This window comes from Hyperolius riggenbachi, chromosome 3 (genome assembly GCF_040937935.1).
Source record: "Hyperolius riggenbachi isolate aHypRig1 chromosome 3, aHypRig1.pri, whole genome shotgun sequence".
NCBI lineage: Eukaryota > Metazoa > Chordata > Amphibia > Anura > Hyperoliidae > Hyperolius > Hyperolius riggenbachi.
This window is the reverse complement of record NC_090648.1, coordinates 491,292,268-491,317,984: the sequence shown is the minus strand read 5'-3', so window position 1 is coordinate 491,317,984 and position 25,717 is coordinate 491,292,268. Positions and strand designations below refer to the sequence as shown.

The 25,717-nt window shown below is 46.9% G+C and overlaps 1 protein-coding gene across 4 annotated transcripts in view; it reads left to right on the top strand.

Annotated features, from left to right (window-relative positions):
* PHF21B (PHD finger protein 21B) overlaps positions 1–25,717 on the top strand; it is a 553,372-nt gene that overhangs the window by 73,731 nt on the left and 453,924 nt on the right. For all 4 annotated transcript variants that reach the window (XM_068278191.1, XM_068278194.1, XM_068278195.1 and 1 more), the window contains exon 2: positions 3,917–4,192. In XM_068278191.1, coding sequence (XP_068134292.1) covers positions 3,917–4,192 — 276 coding nt within the window. The remainder of the gene's footprint in view (positions 1–3,916; positions 4,193–25,717) is intronic.

The following is a 25,717-nucleotide window of genomic DNA, read 5'->3' as shown; positions in this document are numbered from 1 at the left end:
TATGTCTGTTACGCTGAAATTAAGACATCCCCTGAATGTAAGCCCTAGCAGGAATTCCGGGCATACTTGAAATATAAGCACTACCTCGAAAGTAAGCCCTAGCAGCAGGCAGTAAGGGGGAAAAATACGGCAGCTTGTTTTATTACTGGAGTCCATGGTCTTGCAGGAGGGACCATGGCTCCGTTATTGGGCCAATCACTGCACTCGTGGCTATTCTGCAAATGCAATGATTGGCCCAATAATGGAGCCATAGTCCCGCCTACGAGACCATCCGCTCCAGCAGAAACACATGTTGCCGTACTTCTTCCCCATTGGCTGAAGCTCGGGGACACAACGGCATGGAGCTTGGAGGTAAGAGGAAGATGCTGGGGACATCAGGGGGCACTAAGGGGACATGGGATACAGAGGAAGGCTCAGAAGAGGACATAGGGGACAGGAGGACAGGGGATAGAGAGGGTCACCAGGAGGACACTAAAGGTACAAGGGGGACACAGAGGCTCACAAGAGGGACACAGAGGCTCACAAGAGGGACACAGAGGCTCACAAGAGGGACACAGAGGCTCACAAGAGGGACACAGAGGCTCACAAGAGGGACACAGAGGCTCACAAGAGGGACACAGAGGCTCACAAGAGGGACACAGAGGCTCACAAGAGGGACACAGAGGCTCACAAGAGGGACACAGAGGCTCACAAGAGGGACACAGAGGCTCACAAGAGGGACACAGAGGCTCACAAGAGGGACACAGAGGCTCACAAGAGGTGGATCCAGCAGAGGAAGAGGCGGCACAGTGGGGAAGGCATCCCCTGAAAATAATCCCTAGAATATGTTTTGGAACAAAATAATATAAGACCCGGTGTTCTTTTCGTGGAAACGGGGGTATATAGGTGGAACAAGCATGCAGGCACATAGAACACCCGTACACTTGTTCTTATAGCAGTTTTCCACTGAGATCGCATTGTGATTGGATTGTGTGTGTTACATTCTGCACTATAATGAATCTGCTGTGACCCATAGGTTGTACAGGCAGGACTGCTGTGCCTTTACATTGAAATGAAACAGGCAGGAAAATATTAAAAAATTTGGAAGTCACAAAAAAATTGCATCGGGCAAGATTGCTGTGTGATTTCCCTGCACTGCTGTGCTTTGTATAGGAGGAAAATCTACGTTAGCTGTGACATGACTTGGATATTATGATTGAAATAGTGATGGAACACACATATTAGGTCTTAGTACATTGGTTCCGACATCCTTGTGTGTGTGTGTGTGTGTGCGCGTTCAGTATGTGTGCGTGTGTGTGTGTGTGTGTGTGTATACAGTGTGTGTGTGTACAGTGTGTGTGTACAGTGTGTGTACGTGTACAGTGTATGTATGTATGTGTATACAGTGTGTGTGTGTACAGTGTGTGTGTACAGTGTGTGTGTGTGTACAGTGTGTGTATACAGTGTGTGTGTGTGTGTGTGTGTGTGTGTGTGTGTGTGTGTAGTGTGTGTGTGTGTGTGTGTGTGAGAGAGAGAGAGAGTGTGTGTGAGAGTGTGAGTGGTTGGAGGGCGTCAGCGCAGCCGCTAGACATTCAGAAGGTGTGGGAGACATAGGACCAGCATTAAGCCAGATAAATGATCTGACTGCGTTGGATAGTTAGAAGGTAGGAGTGGTAGAGGATCAGCATGAAGCCAGATAAGCATACTGCCTCTGTCTCTCAATGCTTATGAATATTTGACCCAGAATCAGTATGCTTATTTGGCTTCATGCTGATCCTCTGCATCCCATACCTTCTAAATATTCAACCCAGAGGATCTGCATGAAGCCAGATAAGCATACTGATTCTGGGTGAGGTGGAGGATCAGCATGAAGCCAGAAAGTGTACTGAATCTGGGTCATATATTCAGAAGGCATGAGAGGCGGAGGATTAACAAGGTATAAGAGACATAGGATCAGCATGAATTGTGCTGACTCTGGGTCTGGTATTCAGAAGGTATGAAAGACATAGGATCAGCATGAAGCCAGATATGCATACTGAGGGCTGGTGCACACCAAAACCCGCTAGCAGATCCGCAAAATGCTAGCAGATTTTTAAACGCTTTTTTTTATTTTTATGAGGCGTTTTGCTAGCGTTTTGCGGATTGCTGCTGCGGTTTTCAGTATAGTAGATTTCATATATTGTTACAGTAAAGCTGTTACTGAACAGCTTCTGTAACAAAAACGCCTGCAAAACCGCTCTGAAGTGCCGTTTTTCAGAGCGGTTTGCGTTTTTCCTATACTTAACATTGAGGCAGAAACGCACCCGCAATCCAAAAAATGCCTCACCCAGGCATTTTTCGTTTCTGCAAAACGCCCCCCGCTCTGGTGTGCACCACCCCATTGAGATACATTGACCAAGCAGATCCGCAGCCGCAAGCGGATCTGAAAACGCCCAAAAAGCCGCTCGGTGTGCACCAGCCCTTACTCTGGGTTGGATAATCAAGGTATAAGAGACATATAATCAGCATGAAGTGTGCTGACTCTGGGTCTGATATTCAGAAGGTATGGGAGGCGGAGGATCAGCATGAAGCCAGATAATCATACTGACTCTGGGTCACATATACTGAAGGTATGAGAGGTGTAGGAGTCTTGCAGCTCCAGACAGTGAGCATTTTTAGAGGACAACTGAAGTGAGAGGTATATGGAGGCTGGCATATTTATTTAATTCTATACAATGCTCATTGCCTGGCTGTCCTGCTGATCCTCTGCCTCTTATACTTTTAGCCATAAACCCTGAACAAGCAAGGATTAGCTGCATGCTTGTTTCAGCTGTGTGATTCAGACACTACTGCAGCCAAAGAGATCAGCAGGACAGCCAGGCAACTGGTATTGAGCAAAAGGAAACAAATATGGCAGCCTCCGTATCCCTTTCATTTCAGGTGTGCTTTAAAAGCAATAGCCAACGGCAGTCTCCTTCTTCTGTTCCTTTATGTTTCCAGTAAAAGGTAATTGGATTTAAAATGAAAATAATTTCTACAAGATGGCAGATTTGTTTGCGATTTTTCGAATGTGTTCTGCGCAATGGCAATTGCATGATTGCAGCGATAGCAGTGAGTCTTTTCCGGCTGCGGCAGTAGGAGTGAGACTCTCTGGCATAAGGGAGTCAGTAGAGATGGATGCAGAAGCCGTACACAGATCTATAATATCACTCTGTTGCGGCTGTAACATCAAGTCCAGTTCTCTCCCCAGTCAGTCATCTTCAGAGGGGTCATTCTGCATGTTCATGTTGCTTTACATTCCCAGCAAACATCCCTCTGGAGTCTAGGAAGCCAATAGAAGAGGCGGCTTTCATGTTTTCTTCTGTAGCGCGGATAATCCCTTATTAAACCCGCACAGAGCAGGAAGCGGCTCCCCAAAATGTCACAGCGATCCTTTTATGCCCCTTGTGAGAGCGATGTGTCCCGGATTAAATGTCTAGCTCGCTTTTAAGAGAATAGAAGGCTGAGAGCGAACGAGGGAAGGGAGCCAGTGTCGTGAAGCGAGCGGTCCATCATTTTCCCCAATCAATGAGACAAGAGGGAGATGCTTGTTTGCTTGTCGCGTTCCTTGCCGTCTCCGCAGGCAGCACAGCGGGACGCAGGCTCTCCTAGTTAGCGGTGAATAAAGCAAGTGTGTACGCGGGTCTAGGACAGGCTAAATGTGCCGGCTGGAGACATCTCATCAGGAGGTGATGCTGGAGGACTCTGAGCGAGAGCAGAGCTGTCTCATCCAGTGCTTCTCTCCTCCGAGCTGCCTAATGTCACTAATAGAGCCAGATGGTGCTGAACCTCTGCAGCCAGCCTTTGTCCCTGCGCTCGCTCTGGTGGGTGGTGCAGGGGGAGGAGACAGGGAGGAGGGTCGCTGGGTCCTTGTCACACGCAGCTTACACTCACCACTTCTCTCTTTCTCTCCTGGCAGAAGCTGGCGGTCCGGAGCTGTCCTGTGGGGAGCGCCAAGCCCATCCCGCTCATCAAGGCACCCAGCAGCCAAGGCATCGCCATCTCCGTGGTCCCGGCCAAAGCCCCCGTCACCATGGTGACCGCACACCTCAACGGACAGAAGACGGCCACGGCTTCGGCCAGCACCGCGGAACCCCCACAGACCGCCCCCATCAACTTACAGACCACCAGCAAACTGGTGGGGGGAACGTTAAACATGGCGGGGAGGAGGATGTCGGACCTGCCCCATGCTCAGGTAAGGCCGCTCCTGTCTGAAGGAGTTCTGGAAAGTTGCTCAGGGATAAAGTGAACTTTTAGCGGGAGGAATGTGGGAGCCGGTTGCCTGGCTGCCATGTGGATCTTTGAGTCCCAGCAGTACCGCACACCCGGAACAAGAATGTAGACCGTGGCATCCGATCACCGGACCTGCGTACTGCTTCCCTGAGGATCGCCATAACAGCCGGGTCTGCGTACTGCTTCCCTATGGATTACCATGACAGCCGGGCCTGCGTACTGCTTCCCTGAGGATCACCATGACAGCCAGGCAAGCAGCATTTTATAACGAGGACTTCAATGGCAGCCTCCACATTCTACTGTCCAAAGCAACTTCTTTATTTCATTTGCCTTCAAAAAACAGCTCACATACCTCTGCAATATTTCACTTCTACGTACCTTTCACTTTAATGTTAGCTTTTATTTGCAGTCCCCTGTTTAAGACATTGTTGCTTTCTGCGTGGCCAGGGTGACAATCACTTGTGTATTATTATTATGTTTATAGATTGTTTTCATTAAACCCTCGGAGTGCTGTATGACTGTTCTCTCCTCCTCTTGCTGCTTTTGCTCCTTTAGAAAAGATCAGATCTGAGGGAGGCACTGTTACCTTTACCTCTTATTGTTACTTCTTGTCTAAACAACTCTCTATAACCATTTTACAATTTATTGTGAAATGTATTAATGAAAGTAACATAAACTAGTCGAACAAGGTCTATAAGTTAACAAACACAAAATATGGCAACCTCCATATGCCGCTTAGTTCAGATGTGTTTTAAAGAGAACCCGAGGTGTGTTTAAAGAATGTTATCTGCATACAGAGGCTGGATCTGCCTATACAGCCCAGCCTCTGTTGCTATCCCAAACCCCACTAAGGTCCCCCTGCACTCTGCAATCCCTCATAAATCACAGCCGTGCTGTGAGGCTGTGTTTACATCTGTAGTGTCAGTCTCAGCTGCTCCCCCGCCTCCTGCATAGCTCCGGTCCCTGCCCCCATCCCTTCCCTCCAATCAGCAGGGAGGGAAGGGATGCAGGCGGGGACTGGAGTTCTGCAGGAGGCGGGGAGAGCAGCAGACTGGCACTATAGAGATAAACACAGCCAGCTCTGACAAGCTGTTTGTCAGCAGCGTGGCTGTGATTTATGAGGGATTGCAGAGTGCAGGAGGACCTTAGGGGGGTTTGAGATAGCAATAGAGGCTGGGCTGCATAGGCAGATCCAGCCGCTGTATGCAAATAATATTCTTCAAACCCACCTCGGGTTCTCTTTAAGTCTGACTGGATTATCCACATGCTTGTTTCAGACACTCCTGCAATGAGAAAGATCAGCAGGATGCCAGGCAACTGGTATTGTTTCAAAAGGAAATAAATATGGCAGCCTCCATTTACCTCTCACTTCAGGTTCCCTTTAAGTCTTAATAGTACTTGCTGCTCTGATCTGACTGAAGAATAACATGCACAATAGCAGAGTAAGCAATGCAGTATGCTTTACACACGTATGCTGCACCCCATGTATACATATACCATAAATATGGCGGGCAGATGCTGGACGGACTGGGAAATAAATTATTTCAGGACTCTTAGGCCCCATTTACACGTAATCAGTTGGTACATGTTTTTTTTTTCTTCTCCATAGCAGTGCATTGTGTAGAAAGATTTCAGTTAAAATGCGTTGTGTGAAAGGTGCCATAGGAAAACATGGGCATTACTTTGAAAATCAGTTGTCCTTTCAGGTATATCTGAGAGCAACTGATTAAAGGGGTACTAGGGCAAAAAACTGTAAAATTTAAAATATGTACAAACATATACAAATAAGAATACATTTTTTTCCAGAGTAAAATGAGCCATAAATTACTTTTCTCCTATGTTGCTGTCACTTACAGTAGGTAGTAGAAATCTGACAGAAGTGACAGGTTTTGTACTAGTCCATCTCTTCATAGGGGATTCTAAGGGATTAATTTATTTTCAAAAGCACTTAGTGAATGGCAGTTGCTCTGTCTAACTGCCAAAAAACTGTATAGCAACCAGGAAAGCTGGCCAGCATCATTGTTTAACTCCTTTTTAGGGAATATCTTTATAAAGAATAAAGGCCATGCTGAGAATCCCCCATGAAGAGATGGACTAGCCCAAAACCTGTCACGTCTGTCAGATTTCTACTACCTACTGTAAGTGACAGCAACATAGGAGAAAAGTAATTTATGGCTCATTTTACTCTGGAAAAAAATGTACTTCTTATTTGTCTGTTTGCACATATTTAAAATGTTTCGCCATAGTGTCCCTTTAAGTGTAAACGGGGCCTTAAGCTAGGTACACACGATGCAATTTTCTGACAGATTTATTGTCGGATAGATTATTTCCAACATGTCTGATCTGATTTCCGATCGATTTTCTGTTCACTTGTATGAAAAAAATCTTTGGAAAATCGTTCGGAAATCAGATCAGACATGTTGGAAATAATCGATCTGACAGTAAATCTGTCAGAAAATTGCATGGTGTGTGCCTAGCATAAGGAAAAGTCTCCTGTTTCTTATCTATAATCTTCTCTCCTCATGTGTGACAGTAGTGGCAGATAAAATCGTTAGATGATGAAAAGATGCACGCAGCACTGATTTAAAAGGAACCATACACTTGTAGATTTGCAGCAGATTCGACCATCAGATAGATTCTTGTCAGATGCCTGTAAAGTCCAATCTGACAGGAACAGGGGTGAGCCTGGGGTGCCTGGCACCTGGGTGCAAGATTTTCTCTGGCGCCTATGGGAGTGGTTAAATTAACCACGCCCAACCACATAACCACACCCATGTCCTTCCTAATCACACCCACACCTTCCACCTCTTTACGCATGCATGTGATACCCCATTCCTACCCCTCTTCCATGGGCTTGCTCCTGGCTGGCTTTGGCTTCCTGCGAGTGACAGTCTGCTAGTCTCTGGACTGACTCAGGCTGAGAGGCTCTGCGAGTGCGACGCAGTCACACACTGCGTATTTATGGCTGCCTGCGGCCACCCTACTCTCGCTCGCTGACATCGGCTCCTCCCCCCTGCCAAGCCCAAGGTGGGCTGCCTGTATCTTTCCCGTTGCGCCACACAGCCTGCCAGTGTTGCCAACCTTTCACGTTATTTTTTACTGACAAATACCTAAAAATTTACTGACAAAAGATTATTTTTACTGACAAAAATTCCCCACTAAATGCACATAAGAGACAGCTTTTCCCCATGTAAATGCACATAACGAGAGACTGCTTTTCCCCATGTAAATGCACATAACGAGAGACTGCTTTTCCCCATGTAAATGCACATAACGAGAGACTGCTTTTCCCCATGTAAATGCACATAACGAGAGACTGCTTTTCCCCATGTAAATGCACATAACAAGAGACTGCTTTTCACCAGCAAATGCACATAACAAGAGACTGCTTTTCACCAGCAAATGCACATAACAAGAGACTGCTTTTCACCAGCAAATGCACATAACAAGAGACTGTTTTTCACCAGCAAATGCACATAACAAGAGACTGCTTTTCACCAGCAAATGCACATAACAAGAGACTGCTTTTCACCAGCAAATGCACATAACAAGAGACTGCTTTTCACCAGCAAATGCACATAACAAGAGACTGCTTTTCACCAGCAAATGCACATAACAAGAGACTGCTTTTCACCAGCAAATTCACATAACAAGAGACTGCTTTTCACCAGCAAATGCACATAATGACAAACAGCCAGTGTCCCCAGGATATGTAGCCAGGGGGTATATGTGCCCGGGATAGGTAGCCAGGGGGTATATGTGCCCGGGATAGGTAGCCAGGGGGTATATGTGCCCGGGATAGGTAGCCAGGGGGTATATGTGCCCAGGATAGGTAGCCAGGGGGTATATGTGCCCAGGATAGGTAGCCAGGGGGTATTATGTGCCCAGGATAGGTAGCCAGGGGGTATTATGTGCCCAGGATAGGTAGCCAGGGGGTAATATGTGCCCAGGATAGGTAGCCAGGGGGTAATATGTGCCCAGGATAGGTAGCCAGGGGGTATATGTGCCCAGGATAGGTAGCCAGGGGGTATTATGTGCCCAGGATAGGTAGCCAGGGGGTATTATGTGCCCAGGATAGGTAGCCAGGGGGTAATATGTGCCCAGGATAGGTAGCCAGGGGGTAATATGTGCCCAGGATAGGTAGCCAGGGGGTATATGTGCCCGGGATAGGTAGCCAGGGGGTATATGTGCCCAGGATAGGTAGCCAGGGGGTATATGTGCCCAGGATAGGTAGCCAGGGGGTATTATGTGCCCAGGATAGGTAGCCAGGGGGTATTATGTGCCCAGGATAGGTAGCCAGGGGGTATTATGTGCCCAGGATAGGTAGCCAGGGGGTAATATGTGCCCAGGATAGGTAGCCAGGGGGTAATATGTGCCCAGGATAGGTAGCCAGGGGGTAATATGTGCCCAGGATAGGTAGCCAGGGGGTATATGTGCCCAGGATAGGTAGCCAGGGGGTATATGTGCCCAGGATAGGTAGCCAGGGGGTATATGTGCCCAGGATAGGTAGCCAGGGGGTATATGTGCCCAGGATAGGTAGCCAGGGGGTATATGTGCCCAGGATAGGTAGCCAGGGGGTATGTGTGCCCAGGATAGGTAGCCAGGGGGTATTATGTGCCCAGGATAGGTAGCCAGGGGGTAATATGTGCCCAGGATAGGTAGCCAGAGGGTAATATGTGCCCAGGATAGGTAGCCAGGGGGTAATATGTGCCCAGGATAGGTAGCCAGGGGGTAATATGTGCCCAGGATAGGTAGCCAGGGGGTAATATGTGCCCAGGATAGGTAGCCAGGGGGTAATATGTGCCCAGGATAGGTAGCCAGGGGGTAATATGTGCCCAGGATAGGTAGCCAGGGGGTAATATGTGCCCAGGATAGGTAGCCAGGGGGTAATATGTGCCCAGGATAGGTAGCCAGGGGGTAATATGTGCCCAGGATAGGTAGCCAGGGGGTAATATGTGCCCAGGATAGGTAGCCAGGGGGTATAGGGTCCCCGTTTAGGTAGTGACAGGAGCGCACCCAATCCTCCCCTCCCGCCGCTGCTGCCTCTGCCGCCGCCGCTCCCTCCTCACCTTGCAGCAGCTTCAGACCTCAATCAGCGGGCGACCCGACCAGTAAGAAGGCGCCAGGCGCACCCGCTCTATATGCGGAAGTGATGTCACTTCCGCATATCAGTGCGGCGTGCTAGGTCCTAGCGCCCGCCCGCCTGATCGAGGTCTGACGCGGCGCCGGCGGCTAGAGGGAGGGAGGGAGCGAGCGAGCGGCGGCCACAGGGGGAGAGCGGCGGCCGGGCGGCGCCTCTCAGAGGCAGGCGCCTGGGTGCCTTGCACCCGCAGCACCCGCCCAGGCTCGGCCCTGATATCTATCTGATGTGTGCCACACACTAGGAACAGATTTCCAATAGATTTCAGAATGAAATCTATTGGAAATCGATCTAAATGCATTATTGGACCATTAGATCCAATGCAACTGTATGGGCCATCCATCTGTTGCCAGCAGCCGACCGACCTACTTTTTCTACCCAGTCAGATAGATCAAATCGGCCTCAAATCGATCTAAATCGGCTGCAAATCGATTTTTACTTATTTCGATAGAATCGATTTTCTATCGAATTGATTGATGGCTAAAATCGACCAGTGAATGGGCCCCTTTAGTTTATTTCAATAATTCTTTATTTTCACAAAAGTGGGATTTGAGCTGTCGAGGAAAATCCAAGGCGGCGACCCCCCAGCAGAAATGCCAGCGAGATCTGTGAATAGTCAGCCTTCATTATGTAGATGGGAATGTGACATCTGAGTGGTTACTACGGTAACGCCAGTTCCTGGACCCTCATGCCGGCTGGGGTGGGATTCTTTGCCCCGCCTCGCATACAAAGAGAAGACAGAGGGGGGAGATCTATTGTGATCACTTGTGTAACTGTGTCGTATGGAGGAAGAGATGGAAGAAACAAATGCATCGATAAAGTTTTCTATCCTGATTATAGCAGTGAGAGAGATCAGATTCAGGCTTCGCTGGTCACCTCCGCTGTCAGCTCACATTCCGCCGCGCTGCCTTTCTGCATCTGATCACATGACCGTTGTTAATATTCCTCTCCATTCATCACATGAATCATTATCGCTGAATTGTACATTCCGACGCGCGGAGCGCGCACATTACACGCGGCCGCCAGAGGTCGTGTTGTTTATTCGCAGGCACTCGGCGATAGAGACCTGATATCTCTTCATTATCACCAGCTAATTGAAATGATTCCTCCTCTGCCTTTCAGTGGGGGTTTATTATGAGCGCGATCGGTCTGATTTTCGCCATTGTGCTCTGAGTCGGTGCTGGTATTTTGCACCGGCTGCTAGTTAAAGAGGACCTGTTGTGAAAATAACATGAGGAATAAAACTGCTTATTGTTTACAATATTTATTTATAGATTACTTAGTCAGTGTTTGCTCATTGTAAAATCTCTCCTCTCCCTGATTTACATTCTGGAATTTATCACTGGTGATAACATCTTTAGTCCTGCCAGGTGATCTGTATGGAATGTTCGTTACTGAGAGTTCTGTGTACAGAGGGAGATATTGCTTGCTTGGCAGTTGGAAATAGCAGTTATTTCCCACAATGCAATGGTGGTTCACAGGCAGTAAACTGACAGGACCATGGTGATGACCTGGGCTGTGGAGTCAAAACAAAAATCATCTGACTCCTCAGTTTATGAAACCTCCGACTCAGACTCCAGGTACCCAAACATGCTCCGACTCCTTAGTCTAATACTTACCAGGGCTGTGGATTTTGTACAAAAATCATCTGACTCCGACTCCTTAGTTCATGAAACCTCCCACTCCGACTCCGGGTACCCAAAATTAATCCGACTCCACCTCCGACTCCACAGCCCTGGTCATGACATCACACTGTGGGAGGGGTTTCTCCACAATATCAGCCACACAGACACCTCTGATGATCTATAAGAAAAAAGGAAAAGATTTCTCATGCATGAGGGGGTATCGGCTACTGATTGGGATGAAGTTCAATCCTTGGTTATAGTTCCTCTTTAATGGATATCATTACAATAGACCTCTGTGCTGCATATTTCAATGGCGATTGTATTGATTGTAGTATTTGATCCGCTGAAGAACTTGAAGCACTTAATAGTCGAGGCTGACGTATAAGATGTCTAATGGGCAGCGGATGGGGTTTCTCGTTATTTGAGATATCGGATCCAGTTCTGGCGCATCGCAGCACAACGCTGGGGTCGTTTTTTTGTGTTTTAGTAGCAAATTATCGTGTTTAAGGGACTGAATTATTTATTACTAGTGCTTCTCAAAGACTGAATCTAAGAGCACATGCCAGACTTTCATTTCTGAAAACATTTGGCGTGATCGTCTCGAGGGACAGTCTAGTTTTACTACAAGCCTCCCGGCAGCCTCCTCTTCAGCAGGCCAGCGAGTCCTTCAGCCTCTAACCCAGGGGTAGGGAACCTGTGGCTCGGGAGGCAGATGTGGCTCTTTTGATGGCTACATCTGGCTCACAGTTAGGGGTTGTTCACAAAGCTGCACTGCTCAAGCAGCACAGCTTAGTGTGGCAGCGCAAGTAAAATTTTCAAAGTAGGCACGCTACTGCTGTAGCGTGCACTACTAACTTACTCACTCTCCCCCCAAAACTAACAGCTGCTCCAACTTTCCCATTCTGGACCCTGTCAGGTCCAGTGACTTTGTAGAACAAGATCCCTGCACTTTGATTGGCTCAATAGGCTTGCCAGTTACTTGACAGGCAGCCTATTGGGCTAAAGTGCGGGGATCTCATCCTACAAAGTGAATCAACCCCCAAGTCAGCTAGCAAATTGTACAAGCTGTTAATCTGTATTTCTCCTCTCTGGCTCTCGGGAAATTGCTGATGTTGCTGAAACCCAAGAGACGCTAAGAGGTGTCTGACACTTCCGCTGCGCAGAGGATCAACTGTATACTCATCACCATGGCAACAGGGACAGCCCTCTGCTGCGCATACGCACTGTCCCAGTTTGAAACCTGTTGTATGGCTCTCAGGGAAGTACATTTTAAAATATGTGGCGTTTATGGCTCTCTCATCCAAACAGTTTCCTGACCCCGGCTCTAACCTGTCCTCCCCCCCGTCCCCTCTCCGTAGGACAGCACTGTGCTCAGCAGGAAGCCTTGCAGCTATGCTGTATACCAAGGATGGCCATACATCTAGTGATTTTGGTGGCTGTTCGACCAAGGGACAGATTTCTCCCTCTTATGGAATCTGATTGGAGAGAGATCTGTTGGCTGCAGGCTGATTCCCGATCTATTTCAGCATGAAATCTTTTGGGAATCAGCCTTGTGATGCCATCTCACCGCCCCCAGCCTCTGTCCCCCCTCCCCCCCTAAATGTTTTATGCTGCCGCTGACCGGGACCCTCTGGAAGCTGCACAAGCGTGTTTGTACTGTGCCCACGCAGTAGCAAGGAACCACTCGAGCGGCTCCAGCTTACTGCTCAGGCACGGCTCTACTCGTACATACAGGAAGCATGCCCATAGTAACCTATCCAAGAAACTCTTGTCGATTAACTTCCCAGGGGACCGTGCATGGCAGCGGTGGGGGGGAAAGTTTGTCGTGGAGCATCACAGAAAGGTACAGAGTTTACGTAGAGATGGCTGTATGATAGAGGCCTATTTTCCTCTGTACCAATTCCCAGTCTTGTTGTAGAGCCTCAAAGAAAAGTACAGAGTTTACATAGAGATGGCTCTGTGACAGGGTTTTTTTTTATTTACCTCTGTTACCATTTCACAGTCTCCTGTTTTGTTCTCCCAGTTTAGCATGTTTGTGGAGAGTCTCGCAAAAAGGTATAGAGTTTATATTTCCGATCTTACTCAGAGGTACACACCTAGCCGCTCACTCCGCTCTTCCAATGAACTTCGCTTAACCGCCCACCGCATCACCCAGTCCCATGCACGCCTCCAGGACTTCTCAAGAGCTGCTCCAACATTATGGAACTCCCTACCTCCACCCATTAGGGCAGCCCCCTCCTTCAACATCTTCAAGAAGGCCCTCAAAACTCACCTTTTTACTCTGGCCTACTACCCCTCACAAGTGCTCTAAGCCCACAGCTGAACTCTGGTCGCCTACCTTTCGTGTCCTTACCTCTCCCTCTAGATTGTAAGCCTTTGGGCAAGGTCCTCCTCCTTTTGTGTCCTACCTGATCATGCACCTCCATTACTGTGCACCCATGCTATGCATCTGAGTGAACCTAACTTGCCTAATCTCCATGCTTCATCCAGTGACTATGCATTACCTTGTATTCATACTGAGCTGCGGGATCTGGTCTTTCTTGTATTCCTGTATTGTCGTTTTGCTGTAGGTCACCCCTAAATATTGTCTGTAACCTAAACTAATGTCCAGCGCTGCGTAATATGTAGGCGCTTTAAATACAATAAAAAAATACAATATATAGAAATGGCTGTGTTACAGGGGCCTTTCACCCCTGTATCATTTCACAGCCCTGTTGTAGAGTCTCCCAGAAAGGTACAGAGTTGACGGAGCTTGCTAAACGATTCAGCGGAGCAGAGCGGGATTGTGGATGTAATACACAGCCCCATGATTAACAGTTTGGCTGCGGATCATCAAATCCATATTTTTTCGGGTTCTGCCAAACAGAAAATACAGCGCAAGCATTTCTGAGCAGATTGCGACACTGCTAAACCGTGCAGGGAACAGGGTGAATTCATTAAACGGAATTGGCAATTAGCAAATGTTACTAGCTATTCTGAACTGTCTGGAATGTTTGACGTTTAGCTCCATGCGGGCTCGTTTACCAGGAGACAATGGCTTCAATTCATCAAAGGGTGTTCGATAACAAAACCCCAGTCCTTAAAATACCGCATTCGGTATTTTACACTTCACTGTGCTAATTCATCAATATTTTCCCATGTGTGGTAGAGGTTCATTAAGTTACGGAACTGCTAGGCTTCAATTCATCAAAGGCTGTCTGATAACAGCAGAGTGGTGCAGAGCAGCTTGGAATGTCCCTGTGTTGTTACAAGCTGATAACAATAGAAGGCATCCAGACATCCCTTTAGATGTAAAGGTGTTATAGTTACTGTTATTTATACTGCCTCTGCTGCTCTGAATCTGTCGATCAGTCTTTCTTAACATTTTATTTATTTGCCACAACGTAGATGAACTTCCTGGAGACATTACAAATGCCATGCTTGGTGATTTCACCACCAGCATCTTTGCATTATCAAACAGGGCCTGAAAGGGTTACACCACCGAAGGGAATCTGGGGATATATTTTGACCCGTTCTCTCTGCTCACTGCTTGGGGGGTCTGAAAGCTTGTGTGGAGAAGCCTGTGTGACCTATCAGCGGCACTTGCAGGAGAACAGGGGCTGTTTCTATTGGCTGCCTGCTCCTGCTAATCATGAAAACATTCACACAGAAGGCTTTCGAAGCCTGTAACGACAGGGGAGAGCTTGAGATAAACACCGAATGTGTTAGCGAATGTGGGAACCTTGATGAATTAACATTTGTTGAGCACATGTCGGTAATTTATCTCATTGCTGTGTCATTTCAGCTTCTCATTCGGTAACAGCTTTGATGAATTAACATTTTCTAAAGTGCTTCGTTAAGTCAGCTGTTTTCAGCATTACCGAATGCGGTAATGCTTGATGAATTGAAGCTAATGACTTAAAGAGGAACTGTCGCGAATATCTTAAAATTTAAAACGCATACAAATAAGAAGTACGTTTCCTCCTGAGTAAAATAAGCCATAAATGACTTCTCTCCTATGCTGCCGTCACTTACAGTAGGTAGTAGAAATCTGACAGAACTGACAGGTTTTGGGCTAGTCCATCTCTCCATAGGGGATTCTCAGCATGACCTTTATTCTTTATAAAGACACTCCCTGAAAAATATTTATGCAATGATACAGTTCAGCCTCCCTGCTCACCGTACACTTTTGGCCGTTGGACAGAGCAACTACCATTCACTAAGTGCATTTTGAAAATAAAGAAATCCCTGTGAACACCCCATGAGGAGATGGGCTAGTCCAAAACCTTTCGGTTCTGTCAGATTCCTACTACCTACTGTAAGTGACAGCTTCATAGGAGAAAAGTAATTTATGGCTCATTTTACTGTGGAAGAAACATACTTCTTAATTGTAAATGTTTACATATATTTTCAATTTTAAGATTTTTTTTGCGACAGAGGTCCTTTAAACACTTGGTGTCTTCCTGCTGCCACCTCTCCTCCAGTATTGCACAGAGTCTCCCTGCTGCCACCTCTCCTCCAGTATTGCACAGAGTCTCCCTGCTGCCACCTCTTCTCCAGTATTGCACAGAGTCTTCCTGCTGCCACCTCTTCTCCAGTATTGCACAGAGTCTTCCTGCTGCCACCTCTTCTCCAGTATTGCACGGAGTCTCCCTGCTGCCACCTCTTCTCCAGTATTGCACAGAGTCTTCCTGCTGCCACCTCTTCTCCAATATTGCACAGAGTCTTCCTGCTGCCACCTCTTCTCCAGTATTGCACAAAGTCTTCCTGCTGCCACCTCTTCTCCAGTATTGCACAGAGTCTTCCTGCTGCCACCTCTTCTCCAGTATTGCACGGAGTCTGAGTGACAAACTAAAGTAACAGGGGAAGACCCCTCAGTGGAGTGAAAGCAAATACTATTTAGGCAAATCTTCCTAGTTTAAAAACAGTTGCCAGTTAGGACCCATGTGGTAAGCTTGCTTCCCACTTGGACGTAGTGTTGAGCACAATATGCCCAATTGGTGGTGAAAAAAACAAGATATAGATAATTTCATTGTGATTAGTAGTGATTAAGCTATTGGCAAATGAAAGGGATGAGCACTGAAAGGTGAAAATCGCTGTTGTCAGTTTGGGTAAAAACCGCTTTGGGGTGAAGTTGTTAAACCCAACAAGTTTCGTCTTGCGGTGTCGTCAGAGAGGCGAAAACAGTCGGGCTGACAGCAGAGGGGACCAGTGGATACAAGTGGAAGCGGCTATTTGTATATAAGATTAGGAGATATCTTTTGGATCTATCAGCACCACAGTTCTATCTCCCCATTATGCCCATTAGATGTCCTGCGTAGCTACTGCCGTTCCCTGTGTGCTGTTAGGCTGGGGAAAAGCTGCAGGGGAAGGCCCCATCTTTTCAGATAAGATGGGAAACTTCATACTTGGAGGCCTAGATTACCATTTCATTACATGACTTGAATAGTTTGGAGGGTTTCACGGCCATAAAATCCATTGAGGATGACTTACATTTTTCTTGTACAAATGAAAAAGCAATAAGAATCTGCCCCCCCCCCCTCCATATCCCTGACAAAGGTGCAATATGAAAACCGGTTGGATGAGGAGGAGATACCACTTTCACTGTTATGATACATGCTAGTAAATTTTAAAGGGTCCCTGTTGTGTGGACCTAGGATGTGAGTACTGTTTAACATTGATTTATACATTTGTTATTTGAATTTTGCCATTAAAATTGGGTTATCGAAATACTCTGCACTTAGAACTTATTTATTGTCTCACGATATGTTGGGAATTGCTTGTGAGCAGGGCAGACCAGAGTGACTAAGAGCAACAGGGCGTGGGTTTCCTCTTGGCACTCTGGTTTCCTTCCACATACTAAAAACATACAGATAAGTTCATTGGCTTCTCCCTAAAATTGGCCCTAGATGTTGATACATGCACTACACGATATAGACATATGACTATGGTACTGATAAGATTGTGAGCCCCTCTGAGGGACAGTTAAAGCGGATCCGAGATGAAAAAGTAACTATAACAAGTAACTTGTCTATATATCTTATCTAAAGTTTAGATAGTTTACACAGCAAATCTAGCTGCAAACAGCATTAGAAGTATATGATTATTTATTCCTGTGATACAATGAGGGCAGCCATGTTCTGTTTGTAAACATTACACACAGGCAAGCTGATCTGCATCTCCAGCCCTCAGCCTGTGAAAACCTAATTCCCCCCTCCTCCCCTCTGCCTCTGAAATCTCTGGCTAGTAACGCCTCCCCCTCCTCCTGCCCAGACTGAGCTGGCATAAACCCTTGCTACTGTCTGAAAATGCCAAGGCTCTCTGAAAAGCTGTGGGCGAGGCTTGTTTAGTTTATAGGGAATTAGTGTTAAAACAAAAAAGTATTTGGCTTGAGGAATGCCCTATAAACAATAGGAAAGGAACACAATTATGCAATGAGTAAAAGTTTATCTCGGATCCACTTTAAGTGACAAGACAATATACTCTGTACAGCGCTGCGGATGTCGGCACTATATAAATACTAAATAATACTACTGTGTATGTGTGTCACATTATCTGTACTGTGTATGTTTGTCACTTTGACTGTACTGTGCATGTTTGTCTCATGAGCTGTACTGTGCATGTGTCACATGATCTGTACTGTGTATGTGTGTCACATGATGTATACTGTGCATGTGTGTTTTATTATCTGTACTGTGTATGTGCGTCACATGATGTGTACTGTGTATGTGCGTCACATGATCTGTACTGTGTATGTGCGTCACATGATGTGTACTGTGTATGTGCGTCACATGATCTGTACTGTGTATGTGCGTCACATGATCTGTACTGTGTATGTGTGTCACATGATGTGTACTGTGTATGTGCGTCACATGATGTGTACTGTGTATGTGCGTCACATGATCTGTACTGTGTATGTGTGTCACATGATGTATACTGTGCATGTGTGTTTTATTATCTGTACTGTGTATGTGCGTCACATGATGTGTACTGTGTGTGCGTCACATGATCTGTACTGTGTATGTGTGTCACATGATGTATACTGTGCATGTGTGTTTTATTATCTGTACTGTGTATGTGCGTCACATGATCTGTACTGTGTATGTTTGTCACATGATCTGTACCGTGTATGTATGGCAGCAGACAGTAGAGAGCTGGAACATTATAGTATCTCTTCTGTTCCAAGAAGTAGGCTGGAATGCTAAACAAGGCCCCCTTTCAGCCTCTGAGAATGTTTAGTGTAACAGACAAGATGGTGCTTAATTAGCAGCTTTTCATTAACATGACTAATGACATTTGCAGTCAATATTCTCCAGGCATTGGAGCAATAGTTCTCTTGATTGTGCTGTTCCACTGTGCCACAAGGGGATGGGAAGCTTAACACTTTCCTGGTCAGAACAGCATTTGCCAAAAGGCTCAGGCTTTGGGGATTCTGTGGGTAAACTCTGGCACAGAAATTGTTAACTGTGCTGAAGTACAGGAGGGAAGGGATAGAGAGGGTCAGTCCCCAGACACCAGAAGTACAGGAGGAAGGGATAGAGAGGTTCAGTCCCCGGACACCAGAAGTACAGGAGGAAGGGATACAGAGGATCAGTCCCCGGACACCTTAAGTACAGGAGGGAAGGGATAGAGAGGGTCAGTCCCCGGACACCAGAAGTACAGGAGGGTAGGGATAGAGAGGGTCAGTCCCCGGACACCAGAAGTACAGGAGGGAAGGGATACAGAGGGTCAGTCCCCGGACACCAGAAGTACAGGAGGAAGGGATACAGCGGGTCAGTCCCCGGACACCAGAAGTACAGGAGGAAGGGATACAGAGGATCAGTCCCCGGACACCAGAAGTACAGGAGGAAGGGATACAGAGGATCAGTCCCCGGACACCTTAAGTACAGGAGGGAAGGGATAGAGAGGGTCAGTCCCCGGACACCAGAAGTACAGGAGGGAAGGGATGCAGAGGGTCAGTCCCCGGACACCAGAAGTACAGGAGGGAAGGGATACAGAGGGTCAGTCCCCGGACACCAGAAGTACAGGAGGGAAGGGATAGAGAGGGTCAGTCCCCGGACACCAGAAGTACAGGAGGAAGGGATAGAGAGGGTCAGTCCCCGGACACCAGAAGTACAGGAGGGAAGGGATAGAGAGGGTCAGTCCCCGGACACCAGAAGTACAGGAGGAAGGGATAGAGAGGGTCAGTCCCCGGACACCAGAAGTACAGGAGGAAGGGATAGAGAGGGTCAGTCCCCGGACACCAGAAGTACAGGAGGGAAGGGATACAGAGGGTCAGTCCCCGGACACCAGAAGTACAGGAGGGAAGGGATAGAGAGGGTCAGTCCCTGAACACCAGAAGTACAGGAGGAAGGGATAGAGGGTAGTCCAGTCCCTGAACACCAGAAGTACAGGAGGGTAGGGATAGAGAGGGTCAGTCCCCACACACCAGAAGTACAGGAGGGAAGGGATAGAGAGGGTCAGTCCCCGGACACCAGAAGTACAGGAGGGAAGGGATAGAGAGGGTCAGTCCCCGGACACCAGAAGTACAGGAGGGAAGGGATGGAGAGGGTCAGTCCCCACACACCAGAAGTACAGGAGGGAAGGGATGCAGAGGGTCAGTCCCCGGACACCAGAAGTACAGGAGGGAAGGGATACAGAGGGTCAGTCCCCGGACACTGGAAGTATAGGAGGGAAGGGATACAGAGGGTTAGTCCCCGGACACCAGAAGTACAGGAGGAAGGGATAGAGAGGACCAATCCCTGGACACCAGAAGTACAGGAGGGAAGGGATAGAGAGGATCAGTCCCCGGACACCAGAAGTACAGGAGGGAAGGGATAGAGAGGGTCAGTCCCCACACACCAGAAGTACAGGAGGGAAGGGATGAAGAGGATCAGTCCCTGAACACCAGCAGCCTTTTCTCTTAATAGATCATCAGGGAAGAGGGGGGGGGGGGGTCTGTCTGTATGTATGGCTAATATTGGGGTGAAATTCCTCCCACAGTGATGTCATGACCATAGTCCTGACAGTTTGCTGTCTGTGAATCCTTTTGCATTGTGGGAAATGACAGCTGTTTCCAACTGCCAAGCAACAATTATCTCAATTTCAAACAATTACAAACAAAAACAACCTTGTAGCCCATCACATTGTTAGGGTGTGTGGTTATAGATAATGGCAGTTGGTGCTGTCTTTTTTTATTTTTTTTACACGTGTGCCAGCAGTAAAGATGATGACTGGTAGACTGACTGTGGATCAAACAACATGAAAAAATTAAAGGGTGAATATCCATCATTTCTTGATCTAGCTTCTATGTTTTAAGTTCTCACTTTTCAATTTCAATATTGATCCCCCCCCCCCCTCCTTTTACTAAAGTTCCTCCTAAATCTATCCATACCACTGAAGCATCTTATTTTCGACCGTATCGAAAAGTTGAGATCGTATCTATAAAGAAAAATCAGTCAAGCTGATCGCCCATTTATTTAAAAAAACGAATGATAATGCAATAGTCTTGGATCAATTTCACCCTTTAATTTCTTTGTTTTTTTTTTGCAATGCGATTTGTAAAATCTGATCATTTACTAAAAATGGTTTAGTTTATGGGCACGTTTAATTAAATGTTCGCGCTAAACTGGTCGAAAAAGCAACATTAATTGCAGAGCTGTGTTAGAAACATAAGAAGGTATATTACATTTAATTTTTTCTGAAATGCAGAGTCTTGTCCAAATTCTTGCATTTTCCAAACCAGTCTTGCTGTTGTACCCAACAACTACTCTAATTATTGGCGGCCATCACTCCAGGAAGATTCACAGCCTTCCCTGGGGAGGAGAGGTAAACTCATCCCTGGCTTCCCTGCATGTATCTGCTCCCTAGTACAGGGACTGGATATGTGCACAGCGCCATCTAGTGAGACCACGGCAGTTTACAATCATGGATTTCACTTCCAACAGAATGAAGTGTTTTTAAACACAGGACTTCATAAAGGCTTATTTTGTGACTGGACACTATCCACACCCACCCACTGCTCTATAGCCTGTGGCTCAAATGAATGTCCTGGGAAATGGCAAAGGTGTAGCAGTCATGTGGCTGTAGTCTTTCAAGGACGCATTTGCCGCAACGGACTGAGATGTGTCCCTTTCCCATCCCTGCAGGAGTGACTGAGTATCCCGTGAGCTCAGAAGTTTTTCAGATAAAAGCAATCACAGGCCCAGTGCACACCAAAAACCTCTAGCAGATCTGCAAAACGCTAGCGGTTTTTGAAGCAGATTTCAGAGCGATTCTAGGCATGTTTAGAGACGTTTTCTAAACATGCCTAGCATTTTTTGGAGTGTTTTTGTGTAACAGATTTCATATATAGTTACAGTAAAGCTGTTACTGAACAGCTTCTGTAACAAAAATGCCTGGAAAACAGCTTTAATCTAGTGTTTTTCACAGCGGTTTTCCACTTTCCTACACTTTACATTGAGGCAGAAACGCCTCAGAAATCTCAAAAATGCTGCAGCCCCCGAGTTTGCGTTTGTGGAAAGAACTAACCTCTCTGGTGTACACCAGCCCATTCACTTTCATTAGCCAAGTGGTTTTTCCCCTGCAAGCGTTTTAAAAAAACGCTTCAGAAGCGCCTTGGTGTGCACCAGCCCATATGACCGGTATTTCTAATTAGAATTTAAAGCGGACCCAAACCAAACATTTTTTTTAATTCATAATATTTAGTTGCACCACTCTGACACATACAAAGATAAATAAACACTCCTTCAAACCTATGAGCATTTCAGTGCCTGCTTTTCACCCTTCTCTTTTCATAACTAGGGTTATACTGGGGGCAGCCATTAGCAATTCCTCCATTGCTGGACACCACCTACTCCACCAGTCTGACGGATTCTGTCCCGGCAATATGAAAGGAAGGGAGGGGTTCCTCCAATAAATGTAAAATATTTTATATTTGTCATCATGCAGCTGAAAAAAGGCTGCTATTTATTATTATAGTTTAGAAAATAGATTTTATTTCTGAAATCTTTTATTTTTAGTTTAGGTCCACTTTAAGGTGCTTAAAGTGAATCTCCCTGGTCAGTGAGATTGAATTAAAGCAGCCACAGTGTCTGCCTAAGACCTCTGGGAAAGAGAGAGTATTATTGCAGATAAACATTCAGTTTTATGTATAATGTTTTAGTTATTATATTACTATAACATAATGCGTGGTAGTGTGTGCATGTTGTGTTTTGTGTATCTTTTCAATTTATAGGTGTAACTTTTTTATTTGGGAAAAGTTTGGTGAAGGGGGCGGGGGGTGTTAGGACCTCATAACTATCAGCTGTCAGAATTCCTGGCTAGTTATTCATTTGATGTGGGGGGGGGGGGGTTTGCGGCGCTATCAGTTTATCTATTTTATTTCCTCTCTGTGGGCCTGACATCACTGGAAAAGTTTGGTCTCCGCATACATAAAGTGCTTTTATTAGAGTATGTACATTATTGGAGAGATTTATTTCAGTAAAAGGGGGAGAAAAACAAGCACTTATCTTACATCTCCGTTGTTGTAATAAAGATCCAATTTAGGAAATGAAAGTCTTTGGAAGGAAGCCAGCTCTCTTGGTTAGATTTGTTTTGGAACATTGCTTTCATTAATAATGAGACACTGTGAACAATAGGGAGAGCTGAATTGTAGATGTAGTGTCAGTGTGTGCAGGTGCCAGTATGTATTGTACAGCACTGATATCTGTGGCAGGGTGTATTGTGCAGCAGTGATATCTGTGGCAGCTTGTATTGTGCAGCAGTGATATCTGTGGCAGCGTGTATTGTGCAGCAGTGATATCTGTGCCAGTGTGTATTGTACAGCACTGATATCTGTGGCAGGGTGTATTGTGCAGCACTGATATCTGTGGCAGGGTGTATTGTGCAGCAGTGATATCTGTGCCAGTGTGTATTGTACAGCACTGATATCTGTGGCAGGGTGTATTGTGCAGCACTGATATCTGTGGCAGCGTGTATTGTGCAGCAGTGATATCTGTGGCAGCGTGTATTGTGCAGCAGTGATATCTGTGGCAGCGTGTATTGTGCAGCACTGATATCTGTGGCAGGGTGTATTGTGCAGCACTGATATCTGTGGCAGGGTGTATTGTGCAGCAGTGATATCTGTGGCAGTGTGTATTGTGCAGCAGTGATATCTGTGGCAGCGTGTATTGTGCAGCAGTGATATCTGTGGCAGGGTGTATTGTGCAGCAGGGATATCTATGGCAGCGTGTATTGTGCAGCAGTGATATCTGTGGCAGCGTGTATTGTGCAACACTGATATCTGTGGCAGGGTGTATTGTGCAGCAGTGATAGCTGTGGCAGCGCATATTGTGCAGCAGTGATATCTGTGGCAGCTTGCATTGTGCAGCAGTGATATCTGTGGCAGCGTATATTGTGCAGCAGTGATATCTGTGGCAGCGTGTATTGTGCAGCAGTGATATCTGTGGCAGCGTGTATTGTGCAGCAGTGATATCTGTGGCAGCGTGTATTGTGCAGCAGTGATATCTGTGGCAGCGTGTATTGTGCAGCAGTGATATCTGTGGCAGGGTGTATTGTGCAGCAGTGATATCTGTGGCAGCGTGTATTGTGCAGCAGTGATAGCTGTGGCAGCGCGTATTGTGCAGCAGTGATATCTGTGGCAGCGCGTATTGTGCAGCAGTGATATCTGTGGCAGTGTGTATTGTGCAGCAGTGATATCTGTGGCAGTGTGTATTGTGCAGCAGGGATATCTGTGGCAGCGTGTATTGTGCAGCAGGGATCTCTGTGGCAGCGTGTATTGTGCAGCAGTGATATCTGTGGCAGTGTGTATTGTGCAGCAGTGATATCTGTGGCAGGGTGTATTGTGCAGCAGTGAGATCTGTGGCAGCTTGTATTGTGCAGCAGTGATATCTGTGGCAGCTTGTATTGTGCAGCAGTGATATCTGTGGCAGTGTGTATTGTGCAGCAGTGATATCTGTGGCAGTGTGTATTGTGCAGCAGTGATATCTGTGGCAGCGCGTATTGTGCAGCAGTGATATCTGTGGCAGCGCGTATTGTGCAGCAGTGATATCTGTGGCAGCGTGTATTGTGCAGCAGTGATATCTGTGGCAGCGTGTATTGTGCAGCAGTGATATCTGTGGCAGCGTGTATTGTGCAGCAGTGATATCTGTGGCAGCGTGTATTGTGCAGCAGTGATATCTGTGGCAGCGTGTATTGTGCAGCAGTGATATCTGTGGCAGCGTGTATTGTGCAGCAGTGATATCTGTGGCAGCGTGTATTGTGCAGCAGTGATATCTGTGGCAGCGTGTATTGTGCAGCAGTGATATCTGTGACAGCGTGTATTGTGCAGCACTGATATCTGTGGCAGTGTGTATGGTGCAGCAGTGATATCTGTGGCAGGGTGTATTGTGCAGCAGTGATATCTGTGGCAATGTGTATTGTGCAGCAGTGATATCTGTGGCAGCGTGTATTGTGCAGCAGTGATATCTGTGGCAGGGTGTATTGTGGAGCAGTGATATCTGTGGCAGGGTGTATTGTGCAGCAGTGCTATCTGTGGCAGCGTGTATTGTGCAGCAGTGACATCTGTGGCAGTGTGTATTGTGCAGCATTGATATCTGTGGCAGGGTGTATTGTGCAGCAGTGATAGCTGTGGCAGCGCGTATTGTGCAGCAGTGATATCTGTGGCAGCGCGTATTGTGCAGCAGTGATATCTGTGGCAGCGTGTATTGTGCAGCAGTGATATCTGTGGCAGTGTGTATTGTGCAGCAGGGATATCTGTGGCAGCGTGTATTGTGCAGCAGGGATCTTTGTGGCAGCGTGTATTGTGCAGCAGTGATATCTGTGGCAGGGTGTATTGTGCAGCAGTGATATCTGTGGCAGTGTGTATTGTGCAGCAGTGATATCTGTGGCAGCGCGTATTGTGCAGCAGGGATATCTGTGGCAGCGCGTATTGTGCAGCAGTGATATCTGTGGCAGCGTGTATTGTGCAGCAGTGATATCTGTGGCAGGGTGTATTGTGCAGCACTGATATCTGTGGCAGCTTGTATTGTGCAGCAGTGATATCTGTGGCAGGGTGTATTGTGCAGCAGTGGTATCTGTGGCAGTGTGTATTGTGCAGCAGTGATATCTGTGGCAGCGCGTATTGTGCAGCAGTGATATCTGTGGCAGCGCGTATTGTGCAGCAGTGATATCTGTGGCAGCGCGTATTGTGCAGCAGTGATATCTGTGGCAGCGCGTATTGTGCAGCAGTGATATCTGTGGCAGGGTGTATTATGCAGAAGTGATATCTGTTGCAGCGTGTATTGTACAACACTGACATCTGTGGCAGCGTGTATTGTGCAGCAGTGATATCTATGGCAGCGTGTATTGCGCAGCACAGATATCCGTGACAGCGTGTATTGTGCAGCAGTGATATCTGTGGCAGCGTGTATTGTGCAGCAGTGATATCTGTGGCAGCGTGTATTGTGCCGCAGTGATATCTGTGGCAGCGTGTATTGTGCAGCAGTGATATCTGTGGCAGGGTGTATTGTGCAGCAGTGATAACTGTGGCAGCGTGTATTGTGCAGCAGTGATATCTGTGGCAGCGTGTATTGTGCAGCAGTGATATCTGTGGCAGCGTGTATTGTGCAGCAGTGATATCTGTGGCAGCGTGTATTGTGCAGCAGTGATATCTGTGGCAGCGTGTATTGTGCAGCAGTGATATCTGTGGCAGCGTGTATTGTGCAGCAGTGATATCTGTGGCAGCGTGTATTGTGCAGCAGTGACATCTGTGGCAGCGTGTATT